The 23498-nt window shown below is 40.4% G+C and overlaps 1 protein-coding gene across 2 annotated transcripts in view; it reads right to left on the bottom strand.

Annotated features, from left to right (window-relative positions):
* Positions 1-7193: 7193 nt before the first annotated feature.
* Positions 7194-23498, bottom strand: part of EDRF1 (erythroid differentiation regulatory factor 1) — a 58152-nt gene continuing 41847 nt past the window's right edge. For both annotated transcript variants that reach the window (XM_019502975.1, XM_019502976.1), the window contains 10 exons: positions 22669-22857; positions 21453-21653; positions 20789-21007; positions 18920-19143; positions 16453-16611; positions 15952-16101; positions 15105-15258; positions 14750-14865; positions 13580-13743; positions 7194-8069 (listed from right to left, as the gene is read on the bottom strand). In XM_019502975.1, the coding sequence (XP_019358520.1) occupies positions 7898-8069; positions 13580-13743; positions 14750-14865; positions 15105-15258; positions 15952-16101; positions 16453-16611; positions 18920-19143; positions 20789-21007; positions 21453-21653; positions 22669-22857 (1748 nt within the window). In that variant the 3' untranslated portion in view covers positions 7194-7897. The remainder of the gene's footprint in view (positions 8070-13579; positions 13744-14749; positions 14866-15104; positions 15259-15951; positions 16102-16452; positions 16612-18919; positions 19144-20788; positions 21008-21452; positions 21654-22668; positions 22858-23498) is intronic.

Below are 23498 nucleotides of genomic sequence, written 5' to 3'. Positions count from 1 at the left end.
CAAAGGTTTACAAAGTTTTTGGTTCCGGGGGGGGGGGGGGGGGCAGGGGGATGGAAATCAACTATGTAATTACATGAATCTGGGCACTCAAATGTTAGAAGCCACTTACGAAGAGTGTAGTATGTTTGTTTAAAAATATGTTCAGTAAACTTGTCCTCTTTCCTCACTTTTTAGAGTGTATCACTTTTCTCCCCAAGCTTGTCCCCAAGATTGGTTTCTACTCTGTTCAGATCAGAGTTAAGTATGCACTTGTACATCTGATCTGCAGCTCAGGAGTTTGCGCATATTTGGATGTTTAAATGTGAAAAGGCAGAGGAAAAGACAGAAAAATACATTTGATATCTCCCAGCAAGGAAGTAAGTGATCTCAAAGTGAGCAAATCTGTGAGTGAGTGATCTGACTACATCTGTTCTAAAACTTAACATTTAAAGGTATCGGACAATAGCTTATAGAGTCAACCATCAAACAACCTACATGCCTTTTTATTGCTAAAGAAAATTCCCATAGTAAGTAAAAACATTTATTTGTTGAAAAGATTTTGACAGTGAAAGTATTAAAAGAATATATTAAGTAAAATACTTTTCAGTATATATTATGGGAAGGCATTTGAAAATAAGAGATAATGAGCTTAAATTTGTGTTTAACTCAGAGGTAGAAGTTCATTCGGCTGGTCACATTCTTGGGTTAAGCAAAGAATTAATGCTACCCTCCCAATTAGACAAGGTTTGAACTGAGCTCTTGACAGCAGGACAGTACAAAAAAACAGGATGATGGGGGAGTCTGAAAGGCCTGCTAACATCATGCCAGTCCTTTGTAAAGAGGGCTTAGTACTTCACCGAAGGAAGATACACTACTTTCCTAGCAAGCCTGCACAGTGAATACCACCAAGACAGTATTACTCTGCTATTAGTCCATCAGTGTCTGCTCCTAATTCTCTTGGACAGGAGGTGTGAAGGTTGGCCACCTCACTACACAACAAAAGGAAAGCTACATTACACAGGTTATTTAGTGTTCTGCAGTGTGTTCTGGCAGTCCCCGCTGTGTAATTTCTCCTAGATGCCAAAGTGTATTAACTGAGGAGAGAGAATTGCTGCTTATAAAACACAAGGGACAGAGTTTATAGGCACTAAAGCAATTCAGCTGTTTTACAGTGACTGGTCAGCATAACCACACAATCAAACAGCATCCACATAAACCACCTAAATCAGACCCTGCTGAAGGTGGCTAGTCCCTGTCCAACACGCAAAAGATACTGGTGTTAGATTATTTTTATGTTCGAACCCAAACATCTGTATGGCTCTCCTTCCCAGCATTAATTTACCCAGGGAGAATGCTTACAGCCCAAGGCTCACTCCTCGAATTAAAATGACAAAAATATACAGATCCATAAATTAGAACCACAGGTAGAATATTTGGTTAATATTGCTGAAGGACGAGAGATATAACAAGGGTGAAACAGAAGGTATGTTGGATTGAGCTGGCTGAAAAAGAAGTAGGGGGAGGTAGGGAAATTGGACAGGGTTATTTCTTTCTGAAGTGCAACTGAGCTGAACACTATGGGCATTTATACACATGCTCTGGGAATGGGGGAGGGGCCTGCTTTAATTCAAGCATCTCTCAGAGCTGCTCTAATTAAAGCACCCAGAGCATCTTGTGCATCAGTGTCCTCACACTTAAAATAGCAGCGGGGGCATTTTATATAAAGCTAATTCAATGACCTTTAGATAAAGCACCCCCACCACCATTTTTAAGTGCAGGGATGCTGATGCACAAGATGCTGGAGTCTGCTGGAGCACAGTAATTACCACACTCCAGCAGACTCAATTAAATTGTGTCTGCTCTGACATGCTGTAATTACAGTGCGTTGGAGCAGCCTCCTTGCTTGTGTATAGGTGCCCAGTGTTATAAAAATAAACAATGGGAATGGAAGACAACTCCTAGACATTGAATCCAAGTCATGGAGACAGGCAAGATGCTTTTATATCTCCACCTCTAAATAATGGCTGAGCCAAACCAAACCCTGCATGTGAGATAGGTTATAGGCTTGAAATTGTTCCAGTAGAAATCTAATGGCAGAGTGAACCTGCGGGGGAAGGGTTGGGTGGAAAATTTGGAACCATTTGGTAATGTAGACAGATAAGAATGAGCCAAAACTTGTTTCCCTGCAGTTGTTCAGCTTTCTTGCTCCCAGTAAACAAAAATAAAAAAAAAAAAATTCAGAATGCTGTGAGCAGTCACTGACTTGCATTTCAAACATCACTAACACAGATTTAAAAAGGAGTTAAACCATATACAGATGCTAGAAATAAAAACATGCCCTTTTTTTGTGCTTTAGCTTTCTGAGAAGAACCCCCATGCTGTGTGTTTGGCTCCAGAAAGAGAATAGCTCTCACTAGCAGTTCCCCATACTAGCTTAACTTCTTTTGCAGCAGTTGGTATTGGCTTCAGCAAAACTGTTATCACAGAACACTGCAGAGACCCTGTTCAAGCAAGAACAGGCACCATGAAATCCAGCACGAGCTCTGTGACTTTGCACGTGCCTAGATATGCTCAAGACAGGAGATACAGAAAGTAAGGACTTGGAGGCAAACAGAAAGAACCAAAACCTCTTTGTTTTAAATACATGATTTTTGGGAGACTCCAATTCATGATTTGAATGCTTGGGATTGGCATTACAAAATTTGGTAGTTTGAAGAGGGCAGGAAGTGGAAAAAGAAAAAGAAAAAAAAACCAAACACTCATGCAGTTTGCCTGGTAAATGCATAAACTTCGGAAAGTATCACTGCCTTGTCAACAACACAATATCCAGGACTTTTGGAAGAGAGTGAGCATTTAGCAACTTCATGTTGCCATCACACACTGTTTGCCTTTCACCAGCCAACACAAGGTAAGCAAGCTCACTTAAGCAGGAGGACAACTGAACACAAGATCACCCAAGAACATACAGAGAAGCTGATGTTTAGGATGATTTAGAAAAATCAGTACATTGTTATGGTGAAATTCCCCAATCTGCAAAAACTTACACTTGTGAATAATTAAATATGTGACTGCCAGCTACACCACTCATACATACTTTTGCAGGAACAGGGTTTATGTTACTACTGAATTAGGTGGATAGCTTCATACGACCAGAGCAACAAATTGTAAGAAACGCTACCTTTCAGGATCAGGGCTTAAAAATGAGAACTGAAGCTTTTACTCATTAGCTAAGCTTGCTTGGCAAGGACATATATGGTCCATCTTTCTCGGTGGTTGCCCCCCAGCTCTGGAACTCCTTCCCTCTTGAGGCCTACCAGAATCTGAGCCTGAATGTCTTCTGGAAGCATGGTATGACCCTTATACTTGGGTAGGCAATTGACAGGCAGGGATAAACTGGGATTTTTCTTTATAGTTTATTTTAATGCTCTATTGGCATTTATGACTTTTGTTTTCCCCTAAAATTAGTTTTGTTTATTTTCTGTGTTTTTTTCTCTTACTGTAAATCACCATAAACTTCTGTTGGGAAAGGCAGCATATACACCTAATAATAAAATAAAGCATTGGGAAATGCCCTAGATGCCCTGCTAAATTCCAGTTTTGCAAATAAGGCAATCCTAGGCAGATATTAAGCAGGAAATGCCTGACCCAGATTTCACTGCCATAAGTCAAAGAAAAAGATTGTTTAATTCATTAATTCACAGTACTATGCTAGTCCTCTTTTAGCAGTTAGAAAGGATTACATGAAAAGAAAGCTGGACTTTAAGTTTTTACTTGGTCATTAATGGTATTTCCCAATACTACAACTGAGAAGCCAAGTAAGTACTTGGTCATATGATTGTTGGTTTGCATCATTAGAAGTTGTCCATGATAAAATAGTGAAGACTGACCTGTCATAAGCTATTTAGTTTTAAAGACAGAATCATGAAAAATTAGGCCTATGTAAAAGATGCCGAGTGGCATGAACTGATGATGACATTCATAAATTAGATTATATACACAGTAATGGCACTATTTTTGGAACTCTTATAGCTAGCAGAAGCCTTTTCCCTGATGTTTCATGTAACACAGGTTTTCAGGCTTGAGAAAAAGTTCATATGTTTAAGTCCTGGGGACTTGTTAAAGAACTGCTCCTTCCCTTATTCCAATCCAGTTAATGCTACAGGACAGAATGACAGCTTAATGTTCTATGTAGTCATTAAAATGACCAAAGACATTAATCATTTTTATAGGAGATCCAACTCAAAAGGACTTGATTGATTAAAAGTGCATCTTCCTATTTTTATTTGGCTCTAAAGTCAAAGAAACACTTAGCCCAGAGCCACAAAGATATTTTGGCACTTCCTATTTAAAAAGTTTCAAAGATTTCAGCGGTGAATCCTACTGAAGATACTAATCAATGTCAACAATTGTACTGTAGCCATCTTAACAGGATTGTAGAATATACATATTATTCATATGGACAGGCACACCTTTGAGTCAGCAGTAGGAAGCTCAGTGAGGCAGGGCAGTTGGTAGCTCCATCACATTTCTGCAGAATTGCAGGGCATAAATTGTAAGTATAATTAGATGAAGACAAATGGGACTGCATAGGATATTCTTGATGTGCATTTAGCCTGAATGATCTGTGATAGCACGTGATACTTAATGAAACATCTCTTGATGGTCAGAGTCTGGGTCAAGTTTGACAGCTGACAGAAAGTAAGAATGTAATCAGGGATTTAAAATCCACTTTTTAAAGTCCAATTACATTCTAACATAGTTCATCTTCAGAATTAATTATTAGAATCAACTTCTTCCTAACTCTGGATATCCCAATCCATCTACTGGCAAGAAATGCATGTCATTCAACAGTTTTCTTCTGTTCACTACACAGCAATTTCTTTCATTAACTCACAAATGAAAGGCAATAAAATACATAAAAGATACTTTGTGTTTAACATTAATACTGCTTTGGTTTTCCAGCAATATTTATAATATGTCTTAACTAGTTTCAAAAACAGAATTTTCTCTTGCTTGAGGTGAATATAGAGCAGATTACAATTACTGTTTTACATTGGACTGCTCTTTCAGTTTAATCACCTTAACTGGATTCTTTCCCTATATCTATCCTACAGTTTAACTTGTGTAACTTTTACTCATACAAAACCAGACAGGGTTTCCACATCTTATTTCCACACAAGGGAGTTAGGAACATGATAACCAGGGATCCTGGTTTTCCATGATAAAAAAAAAAAAAAAAATGCAAATTGTCTGATAAAAACCCCACAATCCATGATTAAAATTAAAGGCCCCCCATGGCCCTACTGGTGCCCCTTACTTCCCCACCCCCCAGCCCTACTGATGCTCCTCTTTGCCTCCACAACAGCCCCCAGCCCTGCTTGTGCCCCTCACCTACAGCCTCCACACTCCCTTGCCCTGCTGGAACAGGCCCCCAGCTGTCAGGGCTATGAGACCAGGGACCCAGGTTCACAGCTCCCTGCCCCCAGCAGAATGCAGCTGCAGCAGGAGCACGTAGCTGGCTCCCCCACTGCTGCTGTCTGCTGCTGATTTGGGCAGGTGTGGGGCTGGCTCCCAGCGGCCGTGTGCACTCCCAGGGAGCAAGGGGGACCCACGCACCCAGATCTGTACAGGGGGCAGGCTGTGGGCTTGAGCTCCCTTCCTGCTTCCCTCCCGCAGGGCTGCTGTAGCCCCACAGGCAAGACCTGGCACGGCTGGGAACAGTGGGGCCGTGCCAGGATCTCTTTGTCCCCCTGCCGTGCCTCCTGCTGCTTTGAGTGGCAAAGCCCTGTGCCGCTTCCCTCAGTGCAGCCCCGCATGCAGGAGGTGCATCACTGGGGCAGCATGGAGCAAGCAGCCATTGGCGATCCCTACACAGCTCTTCTGTCCCCAGCCGCACCAGGTCACCCTGCTCCCCTCCCCACAAACTGGCACAGCTGGGAACAGAGGAGCTGTGCAGCCATCTCCTAGCAGCTGCTTACTCTGCACTGCCCCAGCGATACATCTCCTGCACGCGCAGCTGCACTGAGGGAAACGGCGCAGGGCTCCGCCACTCAGAGCAGCAGGAGGTGCAGCACGGAGGCAAGGAGATCCCAGCGCAGTCCTGCCGTTCCCAACCGTGGCAGGTCTTGCCTGTGGGGCTACCGTGGTTCTGCAGGAGGGAAGCAGAGAGGGAGCTCAAGCCCACAGACAGCCCCCCTACAGATCTGGGGGCGCGGGTTCCCCTTGCCCCCTTAGAGTGAACAACACTGAGTGTCCAGCTGGCTCCTCCACGTGTGGCTTTCCCTTAAGGGCTGCTAGAGCCATTTCAGTTTCACCTGCCCCCGGCCAGACACTTTGGCTGCAAGCAGGGAGATGTGGAGCTGGCCGGGCAATCCATGTATTTCCCCAACACCTCCCCACTCATGGCTGGAGTGCCTGGCTGGGCAACACCTGAAACCTAAGTGGCTCTAGCAGCCCTTAAGGGAAGCCGCACACAGAGGCACCAGCCAGGCACTCTGTGTATTTCCCCAACACCTCCCAGCCAGCTTCCACCCTAGCCCTGCACTGCAACCCCCCAACCCCCTGAAAGCCCCACTTACCAGTTCACAGGCTCCAGGAAGAAAGTGAGCCTCATTTAGGCCTTGTGACTAACTAAAAGCTGCAGGCTCTGCCCTTCTGCCTCCAGGCAGGGTTGGGGCTTTCCTGCCCTTTTTGCAAACAGCTCTTGCGGGCTGGAACTCAGCCAGCCTGCAGAGCTCTTTGCAAAAGGGGAAAATCTGTGGGTTGCTCTGCTAAAAGAGAAAATCTGCGTTTTCTTTGATAAAACCAGGAAATCCATGGTTTTCTCCATTTTCCATGAGAAACGGAAAACCTGGGTCCCTGATGATAACTATTCAACAAAATAAACCTAAATGCAATACTTCCTATGCATAAGAGGACAGTTCATTATTGCCAAGATATAGCTGCAATACTTTTACATTTTTAGAGCAACAGTAATATGGCTGAACTCACCCTTCTGAATATTTACCTTAATTCACTAGATAAAGTACCTACATATTTAAAGTCCTCACATATTAAGCTGACACTAAAGTCCAATTACAAAATTTCCATGTGATATCAATGGGAACTGCATCTTTAAAAAGAGGCTCTTATCCTTCAATGCTTTCTCAACGTGATTAGGAGATTTGTGTCTCTGAAACATGAAACAGAAACCAATAAAAATGCAGACTCAAATCTGTAACCATATTTTTTTAATAAATAAATTTATTTTTAAAATATGCTTATCATTTATTCACAGTTTCAAGTTTGAAAAAGAGGGGTAATACTATTCCTGATTGAATAAATCAAAATAGAGCTAAAACAGTTTCACTTCTGGTGTAAATGACATTCCAGCAATGGCTAATATCTGTGAAAAGTGTTGCACTGAAGCTAAAAAAGGCACACATTCTTGTGCATGGTATTAACTCTTACTAAAAAGAAAACATACTGATATATGCAAGGGAAAGCCCTTTGTGCAATTTCCATGAATGTTACTGGTAAAAGACTTCTTATAAAGCTTTGCTTACAAAGTAACATTTCATTCAAAAAAATATCGAACCAATCTAACTAACAGATTATATTTTTATGCAAAATGTTTATTTTGCACCACTGAAAAGCCCACCACTTTTCAGAGAAACTGCATTTCTCAACCATAAGAAACTGGAAGCTCTACCTCTAGATTCCCATTTTAGCACTTCAAATGTAGACACATTAGAATCTGATCATAATTGCACTGTCATGGGATAGCAATGCATTCCTCTTCTTTTCCAGGTCTACCATCTTATAGATTTACTGAAGTTGAAGAGAGTAAGTACCACATGAAACAGAGCCACTGATCCCATGTTAAGCAAGGCACCAATATTATTTCTGCTACCTTGTAGCTGTTTTTGTATTTAGTAAGTCACTGAATTCCTGTATTATTGGTCTCAGTGTTCCGAGTTAGCTGCTCCAATAAAGTTAAAATGACTTCTATTCGTTTTAGCAGAGTCACACTTTTGTCAGCAGTCGCACGCAAGAGAAGGGAATAAACTTCCTTGTTCGTCTTAAGAACTTCCTCCTCTTCATTAGTGCCACTGAAAAAGAGGAGATGGGTCACATGAACTGTATCACCAAAACCTGAGAATGAGTGTATCTTCAAAATACTCTTGAACAAAACATTAAGTGAACACACCATTTCTTTGTGGAATCTTGCCTTATCTTTGCTTTCATGACTCCTAGCTCTCCTCCTATTTCTGGAATCTTCCTTAAACTTTGTTTTTTGTTTTTGGTTTTTTTAAGGGGGGGTGGGAAATCAGATTATCCTCCTTATTTCTACTTTAGCTTTTGACAGCAATCTCACAAGGCTCCATTCCTCATGGTCTCACAGACCCAACTTGGGAAAACCTGCTCACAAACCTGACTGAGTATATTCTCTCCGACTCCCTGGTGAATTTTTCTCTATGCCAAACAATCTTCTGTCCAACCTGAAGTCTCAATCTGTTGCTGACATTTCGTCTTGGCTATAGTGGGCTTAAACTGATGCCCATAACAACTCTTAATCTTTTCCTACACAAGCGCTTTTCTCAGTCTCCTTTCTTAGTCACCATAGGTATCTCCTAAGTACTCAAGTCTAAAATCTGGTCATCTTGAACTTTGCCAACTCTCTAAAGTCCCATATCCAGGCTGTTGATTATACAATTTCTTCTTCCAGAGGGGATATGAAAGCAATCTTCAAATATCTGAAGGGCAGTGATAAAAAAAAGGGAAGGAGACACTTTTTTTCTCTCTCTGCAGAAAGTACAACTTATAATGGCTTGAAATTGATGCAAAGTAGGTTTAGACTCGACATCAGGAATAACTTCACTGCTAGAATAGTTGCAGTAGAATACATTACCTATGGAAGGTTTGGAATCCGCGTCACTGGAGTTTAAGATGCTGGATAAACATTTGTCAGTGTGGCAGAGCACCAATGGGGTGTGCGCTAGGGCTATGCGAAGCTTTGGTCCCGAATTCAATTTGGCAGAAATTCAGCCTGATTCGGTGGCTAAATCTCCAAATCTAATCAGGAGACCCTTTAAATCTCCACAAATCGAATCAGAACCCTCCGAATTGATTCGGAAAGATTCAGTGATTCAGATAGAGCCACAGCTTTAAATGTTTTTTTCTACTTACTTCAAGGCACCAGACTGCTCGTCAATGCTGCAATGCTGGGGTGGATGGAGCATCCCACAGGAGTGCAGGGGGCTCCCCAGCGCTCAGCAGCAGACCCAGAAGTAGATCAGAAGCACTTCCAGTCCACTGGGGAGCACGTGCCACCCCCCAGCTCAGCGACTGGTGCCTACTGGGTCTGGGGGGGCACCCAGGGTCCCCCACGGCTGATTGCCAAGCCAGAGGGGGGGGAGCGCAGGAGGTCCCCCAGCATGCTCCCTGGCAGACCCAGAAGTGGACCGGAAGTACTTCTGGTCCACTTCCAGTTTCACTGTTGAGCATGTGCCCCCCCACTCCTGTGGGATGCTCCATCCACCCCAATGCCCCCCCCACTCCTGTGGGATGCTTCATCCGCCCCAGCATCGCAGTGTTCATGAGCCGCACCTGGTACCTGGGAGGTATGTAGAAAAAAAATACTTAAACCTGTGTCTACAGCTGAATCACTGATTCTTTGAATCAGCCTTGAATCTTCAGATTCAGCCGAATCAAATTGGGGGCAGTGATCCAAATCAACAAATTGAATCACTGTCCCCAATTTGGGCCAAATCTGAATCAAATATGGCTTATTTCATACACCCCTAGTGCTTTAGGGCTATCACAGGCTCTAGGGGAGCCTGTTTTTGGAAGCAGCATGGAAAAGCCTTCCCTGCTAAACAATATAAGGGGGAAGGTAGGTGCCAGAGCACCTTAGGTGCTTTGCCACTAACACCCGGATCAGGTAGCAGGCAGGAGCAGCCTAGCCCCAATGAGTGGCCATTTTAAGTCCCAGGCAAGCAGGGCTGGAGGCAGCAGTTTGTTGCCAGACACCAGGGAAGCAGTATCTCCCAGAGGAGCAGCTGCTCTGAGAACAGGTAAGGGTGAGGCTATGGGGAAGGAGGCCTCATTGGTCCTGGGCATGACCTAAAACTGCACCCCGCCGAGACAGGGAAGCCTGGTGACCCAACCATCTTCCCCAGCCCTGCCCCAAAGCGCCACTTACCTCTGTGCTCCAGGGGCAAAGGGCGAGTTTGAGCCCGAGCCCAGCTTTGGCTGCCTCAGATGCTCAGGTCCTCTCTCCCACCTCCCCCTCCGGCCAGGGCTGGGGGTTTCCTGCCCTTTTAGTAAATCCGCTCTTGCAGGCTGGAGCTGTGCCAGCCATAAGAACTCCTTGCAAAAACAGAGAATCCCCGGATTTCTCTGCTAAAAAGAGAAATCCGCATTTTCTCCAATAAAAACAGGTAATCCATGGTTTTCTCCATTTTTCCATGGGAAACGGAAAAATCCGGATCCCTGGTCATCAGGCACCATTTATCCTTTCAAAGAATAGCTGCTAAGGCTGTTTTCCTAGCGTACTCCTGCAACCCTGTCACTCCTAAGCTCCCATCTCTCTATTGGCTCCACAGGTTTATACCACTTGCATCTAAAGGTCAATCCCTAATAACTCAGAAAAGTGCCCTGAAACTAAAAACCAAACATACCATATATATTTGTAAAAAGTGGCCAGTTAACACACTTGTAAATGCTTCAGAAACTGCCAATAAACAGAGGAGCAATTAAATTTATAACATTTGGCACAAAGCTGCAACAGGTTTATTTACTGCAGAGAACAGGCAGTCAATAAAAAAAACCCACTGAAATACTAAGTATGTCTAGAATAAATTGCAAGAATGCCCAGCACTAAACATTACTTTGAATTTCTATTTTCCTCCACAGTTTATATAGCTTAATTCAATTCTGCTTAAGCTTTTAACATTTTAGAAGATGCCCTGCTTTCATCTCATTTTGTAAATATACTGCAAGTTTCTTGGTGTGACCTGTACAGTTTCAAAGGGGGGGAGCTTCTTCCATTCCCCTTGACAAAGTGCATCGGAGCCCTGAGGCAGCCAGGGCAAGTTCTTCGCTCTCTCCCTAGCCAAGCCAGCAATTACTGCAGAGGAAGGCAGACGTTCCTCTTTCCCTCACAAAATAGAAATGGAATATGCAAATACTCCTTGATCAGTTAAACATAAAATGGTTAAAGAGAAAGAGATATTTAGCTAACCCTCAAAGTACTTTTAAAGTTTTTGAATGAAACAGACGTGTCAGTTGTACTAAGATGCTATGACATCACCATTTTCCTTTTATTTTGCAGTGCTTGAAAAATGAACACTAAAACCTAATTATTTTGAAATTTAAGTACCATGTATAGAAGCTTCAATATAAAACCAATTTAAAAACAGAATATCAGTGATTAGAATAGTGGATGGAAAGAGAACATGTAAATAGTCTATGACATTATACCCTCTGCAAGGCTATGAAATATGAGGGTACAAACCTGAAACAATTACTAGTGTTAGTCAATTACTCTTCATATCAATTTGTTTAAAAGAGACGGGTAATACTTTGGTTCTCAGCATTTCATATATTAATATTGCCATCTTGTGGATGCTTTCTGAAAAAAAATTAAATATGCCTAACTTGTGCCAAGTAGGCAGAGTCAGTGGTTCTCTTCTCGCCTTTTATCATTCCATGAATCAGTCTCTCCCAACCCTCCCAGCTACTTTGAGACCTTCTCTTCAGAAAGATGGACGCATCTGATAAACTTCATTTAACAGAACAGCATCAACCACTGCAGTTTTCACAACTGTATTTATACACTGAAATACAAAGATACTTTAATCTTACCACTAACACTTAATAAACCATGGATCACTAAAGAAATCTGTCAGCATCACAGAATTTTTGTAAATATGACTCAGGTTGGATGATTTTGCTGTTATTTTTCCCTAATGCTCTCTGTTCTGCCTTAGTGTCTACAGTCAGTGCTGATGGTGTCATCATATTTTTGTAGCACAGGAGTAAGAAATATTTTTCAGGGTCACACCAGGCAGGATTAAATGCATCTAAATCTCTGTCCAAGAGTTCAGATATGGTGCTAGCAACTACTACATTCTCATGACTTTAATCTGGAGAACAGCTGAAGGTTTTCATGTACTGAAAGAGTAAGAGGCCATGTTTTTATTTTAAGTGAAATCCTGGCAGTGAGAGAAAAATCTTACATAGAAGGAGAAGCTCCTTTATTCTGTTTCTATTTAATTTTTTAAAAAGACATAGTTCACCCACACAAACAAAGCTCTTTACGGTTTAGAACTACATTTCATTAGCATGCCTGCTAATTCACAGATTCGTAAGATTTAATACTTTGCTTTTCACGGTCATTTGTGCCAGTAAGCAATGATTTACCATAGGCAGAAGTAAGGTAGGCTTACCAATGTTAAAAGCAAACATGCATCTACATCAAGTGCACTGAACAACAGTAGTAGGCAACTACCGATCCTCTAGACCATGCTGTATACTTAAGAGAGCTAGTCACCAAGACCTTTGATGCATATGCCTAGGCAAGAATATGGGGAAGTGGAGGCTTCCCAAGATCTGCCATCCCCTCTTCAGACCACTGAGACAGAATCCAAAGGCCAGACTTATTGAATCTTACAAATATGTGAACAAGCAGGTATACTAACAAGATGTAGTTCTAAACAGTGGAGAGCTATGTTTGTGTACTGCAGAGGATAGCTTTACATTTTTATTTTAATTTTTAGAAAAGACTCAGTTTACACAGCAATAAATAAGAATTACTGCTAACTGCTTAATGTCTCAGCAAGGGTGCGTTTCTGTCAGGGTGATATCTCAGGGCATTTATACACATATATTTTTGTGCCAGAATGTGTCAGAGATCCACGCAGTGGGGTAAGCAAGCAGTTGTGTAAGCACAGAGTTGCACAAGCAGCAAAATGTGCATCAGCATGCAGAAAATGACAGCAGCGCACTTTTGAGCTAAAACATCTTCAATGCATTTTAGCACAAAAGCACGCCACCACCATTTTCTCAGCACTGTATCTCGCTGCTTATACAACTGTAGGCACCACAGTGCTGGGGGCTTTTAGAAGCGCCCGGCACTGCAGTGTAAACATGTAACAAATGCCCCCATAGCTTATTTCCAGTCAAGGAGTACCCACAAAACAGTGGGGGCCAGGGTTTTGAGGCACCCTATACTCACCTTGCCCTGGAGTTTGCAACATTGTGGTATTTTACAGGAGCTACCCCAGCATGAGTAGCCCCATCACATTGCCACCAGATCCTCCAGTTGGATGTGGTTTATGATCATTCATACCCAGGACCACACACACAGTATGAATGACTATAAGCTGCATCCAACCAGAGGGCCTGGTATACATATTAAAAAGGAGGAGATGTAGCTCAATCAAGTTTTATGGAGACACACACAAAAAAAGAAATCATAAAGATCTAAATGGCCAGTACTATCTAAATATATTACAGCTACATAAGAAAATGCACAGCTTGCATCTAAAATAGGAACTGCCATACATGCATACAGCTAGAAATGCATATTATGAAAACTAAATATATTTTAACTTACCCAATTTTCTTTTTTGTTGAAGATAATAATTTAATGGACTGGAGAAGGAGGAATGATAGTCGAGATTCAAATATACCAAGAAGTTTCATTACTTCATCTTTATTAAGGTTAGAAGTAGAGTCACCAAGTGGTGTATTCCCACCATTACTTGTATCGTCATTCATCTGAAAAACAGGAAGACATTTCACTTAACCCAGTCAGGAAACTATTTTTACATCAAGTCTAAGCATCAGACTTTTGAGTTTAATTAATTCATTAAAATGTACAATGATATCATCAAGGATACTATTGCATCTTTTCATTATCAAACTTCTTTGGTAATAAATTTACACCAGTATACAACAGTTAAAAGCCAGTTGGCTGTGCAGGAATTCCAAGTCACTATGTAATGTGTTTTATGTAGCCTATCCACCACTTCAGTTAAGAACAGCGTGAAAACAGGCTTTGATAACTACTGCTCAAATCACATGTCTTAATGTGAAATGGTACTGGCATGGCAGTATAACCAGCCCTAATGACTAATTCAAACATTGGGATCCCTGTGATAAGGCCCCACCACTAATAATCTTACAAAATGTTCATACTTTAATGACATGGTGAAGAACTAAAGGCCCTGTTCAAAAGACATGTACATGTATGCTCAAAAATTTCAGAGAACTTGTAATTGCAATACAGCACTGCATTAAAAAGTTGTCTTATGAACTTATCTTACAGAGTATCATGGAAGAAATGAATATAAAAACATGAATACACTAAAATGTCGAAACAATAAAAATAGACTTTCATTTCTACTAGGTGTACCATGACTCTGGCATGGCTGGAAGAGAGAACTTTTGACAGAGAGAACTCTAAAATGAACCTAACCCCAAAGAAGAAAATCCTGGCACTTTTGACTTGCCCCTGGCCTCTGTGCTGATAGAAGAACAGTCAGTGCCAGTCAGAAAGGTATTCCAGCACATATATGCTCATCTAGTCCCATTGAAATAAATGAACTTAGCCACCTAGGAATGAATTATGATGCTTTTAAACATTAAGCTAAGGTTTCAAAGAATAAATAGGTCCATTATCATGTATAAGCCACAGACAAACAATGTTTTATAGTCAACTGAGCTGGTGTGACTGATTATGATCTGTCTTGCAGTTTGCATGAGATCTTTTTTCCTTGCCTACCTGGTCACATTCAGCTGCGATTTCCTTTTTGATCAGCTGGAACGCACATTTGGTCTTTATCATTATATCTAGAGCCCCAGATAAAGTCTTTAGTTTTCCAGCACTACTATTTTGACCTAAAAATATAAGAACAGGTTACACTGTGGATGAAAGACTACATTACTCCAAAGATCCCAAAGTCTTACATGAATTCTGCATTACCTCATTTCACTGAACCCCACCACCTCACAGTGTAGTCATGACCCAGAATAGTGCAATATCATTCTTGCTCCAAGAAAATGGCCAGGACATACATCAGTAATCATCTTGCTCTATAGTCATCTCCTCCAAAGAATCTTTCTGTAACCCAACTTACTTGCCATCTGGAACTCTGCAAAAGCTACTCTTTCCAATTGCACACGAAGAAGCTCACAGGGTGCATCCTTTAGGAGCTGAAAAAGCTTTACTGCTTTATTATAATGAAGGTCAACTAATATCCGATGCTGTTTCCTTAAATGCTCATCACCAACCTGAAACCAAAATTATGAAGACAGTTTCATGGAAGCTATCAGCTTTAGCATTTGGGCAACAAAAAGAGCAAAAATACTGCCTACTGGTGATGGGGTTCAACCAGCGAGTGCCCTGCTTATTCCAATAACTATTCTGTTAAATAGAACTTTAAGATGTGCCACCTTGTATTACTTTTCCACCCCCCCAATTATAGTTGCATAGCTAAAACGTGGTTATAGTGTGTGGTTTTAAGCAATTAGTTATGCACAGCAACAGCAAAACAATGTTAAAAAGAAAAAAGGCTGCTTCTAAGCAACATTTAAACAAGTTGTAAGTAACACAGCCTCCATTATTAAAGTATAGACCTTCAGCAAAAACACTGCAAGAAAAGCAAGGTGGGGGAGAAATATGCGTGTTAAAAAAAAAAAAGCAAAATGTATTTATTATTTAGTTATATCATGGCAGCATCTAGAGACCACAACCAAAGTTGGGCCCCAATTAGGTGCTAAACAGACAACAGATGGACAGCTCCCTCACTTTGCAATCCAGAAATTTTATGTTAGATTTGCACACAAAAATCTACTTCCATTTATAATAAAGAATATATTTATACATATAATCATGCATACACACTATATGTGCATTTACACATATAACCATTTTTAATCTCTCCCTCTCCAGCAAATACACAAGACAATATTTTAAACTAATACCTGGTTTCTCAAGCAACTATGATACATGGAAGCCAGTCTGTGGTGAATGGTTGCAGCCCTATACTGGCAGAGGGGCTGTCGTGCAGATGCTGTATCAACATCACAATATTTCAGAGATTTCATCATGGCCTCACTAACTTCCTTCTCTATCTATAAACAAAAAGGCTTCATGAAGTAATGTCAAAGTTTACTTTGAAGAAAGACCTAATACAAAAAGAAATGAGTGGGGGGTATTTATGTGGCACCCTGGTTTCTACTAAAGAAAAAAAATACCCATAAGAGTAGATAATAAAAGTTACAGTTTGCAGCTTTTAACATGCCATATCATTCTGTTGGCAGTAGCTGCTCTACAACAGTTCTTTTATACAATAAAGAATTACAAATTATGTAAGTGCTACAGTTAACAGCAGGAGTTCTTTACCATGCTGCTCAGTCTTCATGAAAATCTACAAGAATGGCTTGCTTTTAAACAGATGTAATCACAAATCCTCTTTTCATTACCTGTTCCTGGGCCTTTCTAGACAGTGGAGCGTAATCCTGCTGCAAAGTTGCCATGGTAAAATAGGTGGTAGAGAGTTCCCAATTCACAGAATCCCAAACCGCTGGATGCACCTCTCTCTTCCCTAGAGATCTTAAAGCCTTCAGATAGTAATCAATCGCCTATAACACAGATATACAATAAAACTGCTGGTTATTTAGACAGGTTTATAATAAACAATGACCGATTCTGTACTCATTCTGCTACAGAGCTCATCTGGACCTCTCAGCAATTTCCTCACATTCAATTTTCTATCTCCTATTGCAAACTAGCAGTACTATATGCAGGTACAAAATTCAAGATTTTAAAGTCAGAGAGGGAAAAAGAAAAAGGCATGTAGGCATAGGACTGGACTCAAAATTAAACACTAAGACTGAGATCCTCCTCTCCTACTCAAAAGGAAAAGCTTTGTGCAAGACAGTCCATTCAGTCCTGGAAGCAGGGTTCAAAATGCATCTGTACAGCACAAAGCAGCTGGCCCTTACAAATCGTCAGGCTGATAGTATATTCTGGAGACCCACTAGCCAGGTTTCATCCAGTTTTCCTGTACACCCACAAGTCTTACTCTAAAACAGATCACTAAAAACAACCACAAACTTTGACTCTGCACCACAAACTAAACCATTCGTGTCTATTCTGATCTCAAAAGTTTCTAAAAGCATTCTTGCCCCAAGCCTCAGAAATGGAGGTCCTGTTCATTCAGTCCAGGTACTGGAGCTCTCACAGTTCTTTTGATAGGAGCTGGGAGTAGAGTGTGCTCCCAGTAAACTGGTCCAAATTCAAAATTGTCCCAACTTCCTCAACTACTGCAGAGAATCATGACAAATTCCACTTCATTGCAGTGGCCTTCCATATACTTTATGAAGCCTTAGGGATCCTTGAATGACAGGTACACCACTTGCATGTAAATTATTTCTCTTTCTGAGGCCTTACCAATCAGGCCACAATGGGATGGAATAGATTAAGGAGTCCCCTGCTTCCCCTATCTGACCAGTCATGAAATGAATGGTGCAAAATTAAAACAAAAAACAAAAACAAAAAAACCCAACAAGAACAACAACAGTCACCTTTAAATTCCAGTTATACCAGTATTTTTATCAGGCATGTTTAAAGTTATTCTTCTCTTCACTGAGGTCCTAAACTCTTAAAGAAGGAACACTTTAAAGCTAGATCAGAAGATTCAATTTTAAAATATTTAAGATAAAAAATGATATGGTTCTCAGATAACTGATACAAAAGAATGTTTAGAGTTTTCAAGTTAAATATAATATGAATTTAACATATGATCTAAAACTAATAACAGCACCAGGCCTGGGAAGGTAACAGTCCAAAAACTTTCACAAAAGGATATTGCAATACAAACCTTTCCAGCTTTGTAACAGTCAAAACCAGCAATGGCTGAACATTTGTAATAATTACATTTTACATGCACCACATTTTATATACTATGCTTCATTTTATAATTCTGTTTTAAAAAGACTATTACTAGGCATTTTCAACTCAGAGAAGCTTCAAGTTCACCTAGATACAAGTGATATAATAGAAGATTAAGCTATCTTCAAAATGATTTCTGATACGTTGACCTAGATAAAGCCTTACTAATGAATATGCCACTTGACAGTCTAAATTCAAATATGCCATTTCTTACTTAATGTGCATGTGTAATGAAACTGTTAGTTATGCATATGCACTCACTTACACAAATCACACTGCTTGCACAGGTCTTGATTTGTGTGGACACCTGTGGCTGGTTGTAGACATTAAAAGAGAAAAAGAGCAAAAGAAAATGTGCTTTACCAGAAGCAGCAGCACATTACTTGGACCCAATTCCACAGCATCTGTACAGAATGGGCGCTTCAGCAAGGCTTTTTGGCACCTTTAGCTAAAGTTGATTCAATCAGCTATTAAAGTGCCACAAAAAGCCCTACTAAAGCTCCCAATCTTTACAAATGGTGGGCTAGCCAGATCCAACTAACATGCTGCCCTCTCTGGACACATGCTAGGCTTGGCGCAGGAGCATGCCAAGTTTTAAATAATGCACCCCTTTTTGCTTTTTAACATCTGCAAGCTGCCTGAGCGATTTATCTTTTGGAGGGGAATGAGGCAGAGAAAGTAATAAAATTAAGCCATAGTGTAATACTACCTTTAGTACCTGACAGAACTTAATTTTCTTAGTCTGGATTTTTTTTTTTTTTTTAAACAGTTTACTGTTCCTGTTCATTTTCAACTAACTTAAAAACAAATTCACAACAATACAAAATACTTCTATTACTACATTTAGGCTACAACTGTAATAGTTATAACATTTCTGCCATTTAAAAGTACCTAGAAGTCAGTCCTTATCTGGAGTCTCCTTATACTTGTGTGTGTAAGCCTCACAGGCCCATTCCTTCGAGAGAGGAATTTTAACCTGGTTGACAGGCTTGTTACCTTGTTATAATAAAGGGCCTCTTCCGGGGAAAATTCTCGCTTGAAATCTTCTCCAGAAGCACAGTGGGCTTGAGCACAAATTCTCATCAACCTTCCTGTATTACACAACAGAAGAGCAGCATTGGTTGCATCATCAATTGACTCAAAATTCTGGATGCCTTTTTCAAAGCAAGAGAAACTCTTCTTCCACAGTTGCTGCTCTGTTGCAGATACACTTCTGCTCACTAAATCAAAATAAAAAGCAGTCTTACAATTCCAGTCAAGTTTCTTAAAGGTTTCCTGCCAACATCTCTATCAAATAACTCTTCTTATGCTGTTCCACTAGATGCTGTTCTGGAATATGAAGTCACATCTACATTAGCAAGCTTCTAACATCAGAATATGCCATGAGGTCCTGGGCAAGCTTCCTCCCCCAAAATAGGAGCAGGATAGCTGTGGCCTCCTGGCAATTCAGGCAGGCTACTTAGCACTTCTGAATGACAGTGCCAATTAGCCCATCCACGGTGCTGCAACACTATCAGTTTGGAAGGCAGCTTGCCAGAGCAGAGCTGGCTAAGTAACTGCATAGACATGGGCAAAGACTACTGTGCAAATTTAAAAATTTAATCTCTCAAGCACTCGACCCTTCTTAGAATAAAGAATAAAAAATATCTTCCTCTGGCAAGTAGTTATAGAAATAAATTTGTGATTAGGCTTATAAAGCAGGGATAGATTCTGAATATGCCAGTTGACTCTGCATCCTTCATGTTATACTGGTGAATCCATTTAATGTCTTGTGATGATATGAAGTTAAAAAAAAAAATCAAACAAACAACCCCCACAAAACTTAGGGTGGTAGTAAGATAATAATTAAAGAAGTGTCCAGCAATTTCAAGGATCTAAGATACCAGTTATTGCCTATTATAGGCATATTAACATCTGAGATGCAACATGTGTTTTACCAGGAATTAACAAATAGGTAAATGATTTAACAACCAGTTGCTTAAAAATTAATGTTAAGTTCAATTTCAGCTATAGCTGTATTTTGCTAAAAATGGAAATTATAAAAATTCATTCTCAAAAGTTAGCATTTTTGGGAAGGGCAGCATATACAAGACTAATAATTGGGCAAAGAAGTCTACAATAAAATAAAGGAAGTCACAAAAAAAAGTCTCCCAAGTACATGCAAACTATTTAGAGAGTATCCGGGAAGCACAGGACTCATGCAAGGCTCACAGAACTAGTGCTGTTTGTTTTAAGTTTTGGTTTGTTTGTTTTTTTAAATAACGATTTTCCTTAAATCTATTTGTTTTGCGAATAGTATTCTTCTTTCAGGAAAGAAAACTTCATTTGAGTCATTTCCACTAAGGCTTACACATGCATGCGCACACACATGCATGCATGCACACACAAAATAAAAAATAAAAGCAAGACCCACAAAAATGCTGACAGCATGTCATTCTGGGCACAGGGCATAGTTTTAGTGAGTTTGCTATGGCTACTCGCACTGCACAAAAGGGAAGAACAGCCTGTGAAGGATGAGGGCCTAATAAGAAAAGCAACAACTCCTATTTTTGTTAAGAGTTGTGTTAATGCTTCATTACTTTTTTCAGGTAATTACAGCTACTTTGAAGATTTTCTCCAACACTAATTTCCCACCTATCAAAATTCTATGTTTACATGTAAAACACAATGCCTGGAGAACCAGTGTTTATAATGGAAACAATAACAAAAAAATAAAATAAACAACAACAAAAAATCTCAAGGGGTATCTTTCCAATGTTATTTATGAAGATAATTGCCATTCCACTATTTTATTCAGAATTCTACATCAAATAAATTACTAGAGGTAAAAGACCATCTTTAAAAAAAAAATACAATAATACTTGCCCACTCTCTCAGTCTGTACTGCTGCTGCCTGGTTCATGTAAAACACTCCAATTTCGTTTCTGATGTTTCCCAGTCTCTTCAGTACTTGTGTGTGCTGCTCTGCATTTTGTTTTTTTAAGTTACTAAAAAGCAAAATTTCATTAGCTGCCTCATAGCATTTGCAGCTAACTGAAAGCTGGCATTCTAAGTCTGTAGATAAGTCAGTAGCCCAAGCAAATACTGGAAACAAAGCATAAAGAAGTGTCAATTGAGTATTTCCCCCCCCAAAAAAACTATGAATCCATTCAAGTGACAGTGAGAAGTTTAATAAATAAGGTTTGAAAACATGACTGTGTTGGAACTTATAATAAAAGGGTGCTAGAAATCCTAAGAAATGAGAGAATTTAGCTATTACTTAAAAAAACAAACCAAAACAAAAAAACATCTCCAGGTACATTTAGAAGTATAATAAAATTCTCCTAGAAGGCAGCCTTCCTTAAAAGGGATCAATTCAGTTTCTATACTCTTCTTTTTCTTTAAGAAACAATAAAGTAGCACCATGAAACCCACCCCAAGAGGAATATACTAGACTGGTTTGCCAGGATCCAACAAAACTCCTTAAGATTAAGATCACCCACTGGGAACCCACAGTCATTTACCCATATACATTACTTCAATAATATACCTTGACAGCTGGATTCTCTATTAAGGCTGTGAAGTATTTCCTGATCTTCTTTTGTTTGGTAGTTATATTCTTCAAGATATGCAGCTCTGTTACTTGCATTCTGGGCAAGCATTAACTGGATATCACCACAAAGAGTTAAACACTGACAGAGAAACAGCAGCACCTCCGGAAGCACATTGGTGCAGAGACAACAGTATGCATCTGGTAGGGAAAAGCCAAGGAAGATAATTAAACACCAAGAGATTTGAAACATGTGAAATGAAGCTATATTCATAGAAGCATGACCATGTTAAACTAGTGCTATCTTACATGAAAGTTCTCCCAGCTCATTGCCCAGATCTAACTAGGAAAATTGTTTTCGCTACTCTTTCCCTGTTAGGTATGCACAGCTAATACAGCTACAGGAAAGCTAATTGAAATTCTTGCTTACAGGGAATAGAATTATTAACTAAGTTACCAATAAAAAAGGCCAAATCATTCACTCAGTGTTGCCTATGTACAACCACTGAAGACCAAGGGATTTTCACAAATATAACAGGGGGCCAATGTACCCCCTAGAGTCTCTGACTAATTAAGGATAAACAGGTTAGAAAGAACAGTGGGATCAGTAGTCAGACAGTGAGGCAGGGAAATCATAATGCATTTTTTAAAAGAGTACAACTGCACACTAAATCTATGACAATTCTTGTATATCCATTCTCACTCCCAGAATTTCAGAACAGAATCAGAATGCATCACTCCTCTCTGAGTCTCAGTAGCATTTTCCATTTTATGAGCATCTGATTGAAGTTTGAGAGTGAATTGAACAGTTCTAAAAATGAGTGCATCAGCCAAGCATAACAAAAAGGTGCTGTTAGAACTTTTTCTGCACATACTTGGCAAGACTTCAAGCCTCAAACTGTATCCCAGTTTCTGCTCTTAGCCTCAAGTAAAACAGCTACTTATGCCAAATTGTATTAGTTCTGCACTGGGGTACAAGACAGAAAACAACCACAATCCAATGCACCCACCTTGTCCTTTATTATAATACAATGGTGGTTTAGAGCAAGAGATTAGTATGCCAGGTTCCACCTTTCAAATACCACTGACTTGGTCAACGGAGAGGGTTATATCCAACTTCATACGTTCTACCAAGTTTATGGTGAGGAAGAGTGTGGGGGGGTTGACAGTAAGTTCCAAAAACTTCAGTGGTTGGTAGTAAGTTCCAAAAACTTACCATGGCAGTGCAAAGCTAGTTTAATGTACCGTAACGCTCTTCCATATTTCTGAAGACTCATGGCTGCATCAGATAGAATATAGTAAGCCCTTGATGACTTCAGAATCAGATGCAGTTTCATTTCATACTGCCAGGATCCAGGAATCATTCCCGACTGACTGGAATGTTTGCCCTTTTGAAATGAGCCCACTGTAATGTAAAAATAAAATCAATAAATCTTATTTTGAAATATAGCCTAGGAGTCAAACTTGGCTTCACTGGCTTATAAGCTAACATTTAATCCATCACCCTACAGTACTGCACAGGTAGATTTATTCAACCTTCTGCATTTTTACATCACATTTTCCCATTTAAACTTCTAGCACTTCCATCTGGTGATCTCAAGATACTTGACTAAGGTGAACTACCATAGATGGTATCATTTTAACTAAGCACGCAGGTTTGAAAGAGCTTTTGAGACCCAGTGGCCTACTGTGGTTGATACAGTTCTTCTCACATTTAAGAGCAAACAAAATTGGGATGAAGCCATCGACAAACGTGGCATTTCTGCTGTGTGCTGAAACTGAGGGTGCAGCTCAGCCTTTACAACAGCCCACAGCTGGAGGCTTCCTCGGTTCCCAAGTTCGAGGAAATGCACCAGCCAGCTTCTGTCAGAAAGTCTTCCTCAAATAAGCAGATGGAGATACATCCTGATGGAGGCTGCTTCCTTGATGCCAGAGCAGACCTGGAACCAGGCAAAATGTGCCACCAGCATGGAGCCAAACAGGTTCCAGGCCTGGCTTTGCCAGTTCAGGGGGCTTTAAAGCAGACAGACTTACAATATTCCTTCA

This window comes from Gavialis gangeticus, unplaced genomic scaffold (genome assembly GCF_001723915.1).
Source record: "Gavialis gangeticus isolate Ggan-Ray unplaced genomic scaffold, GavGan_comp1, whole genome shotgun sequence".
Taxonomy (NCBI): Eukaryota; Metazoa; Chordata; order Crocodylia; family Gavialidae; genus Gavialis; species Gavialis gangeticus.
This window is presented reverse-complemented; position numbering and strand designations above follow the sequence as displayed.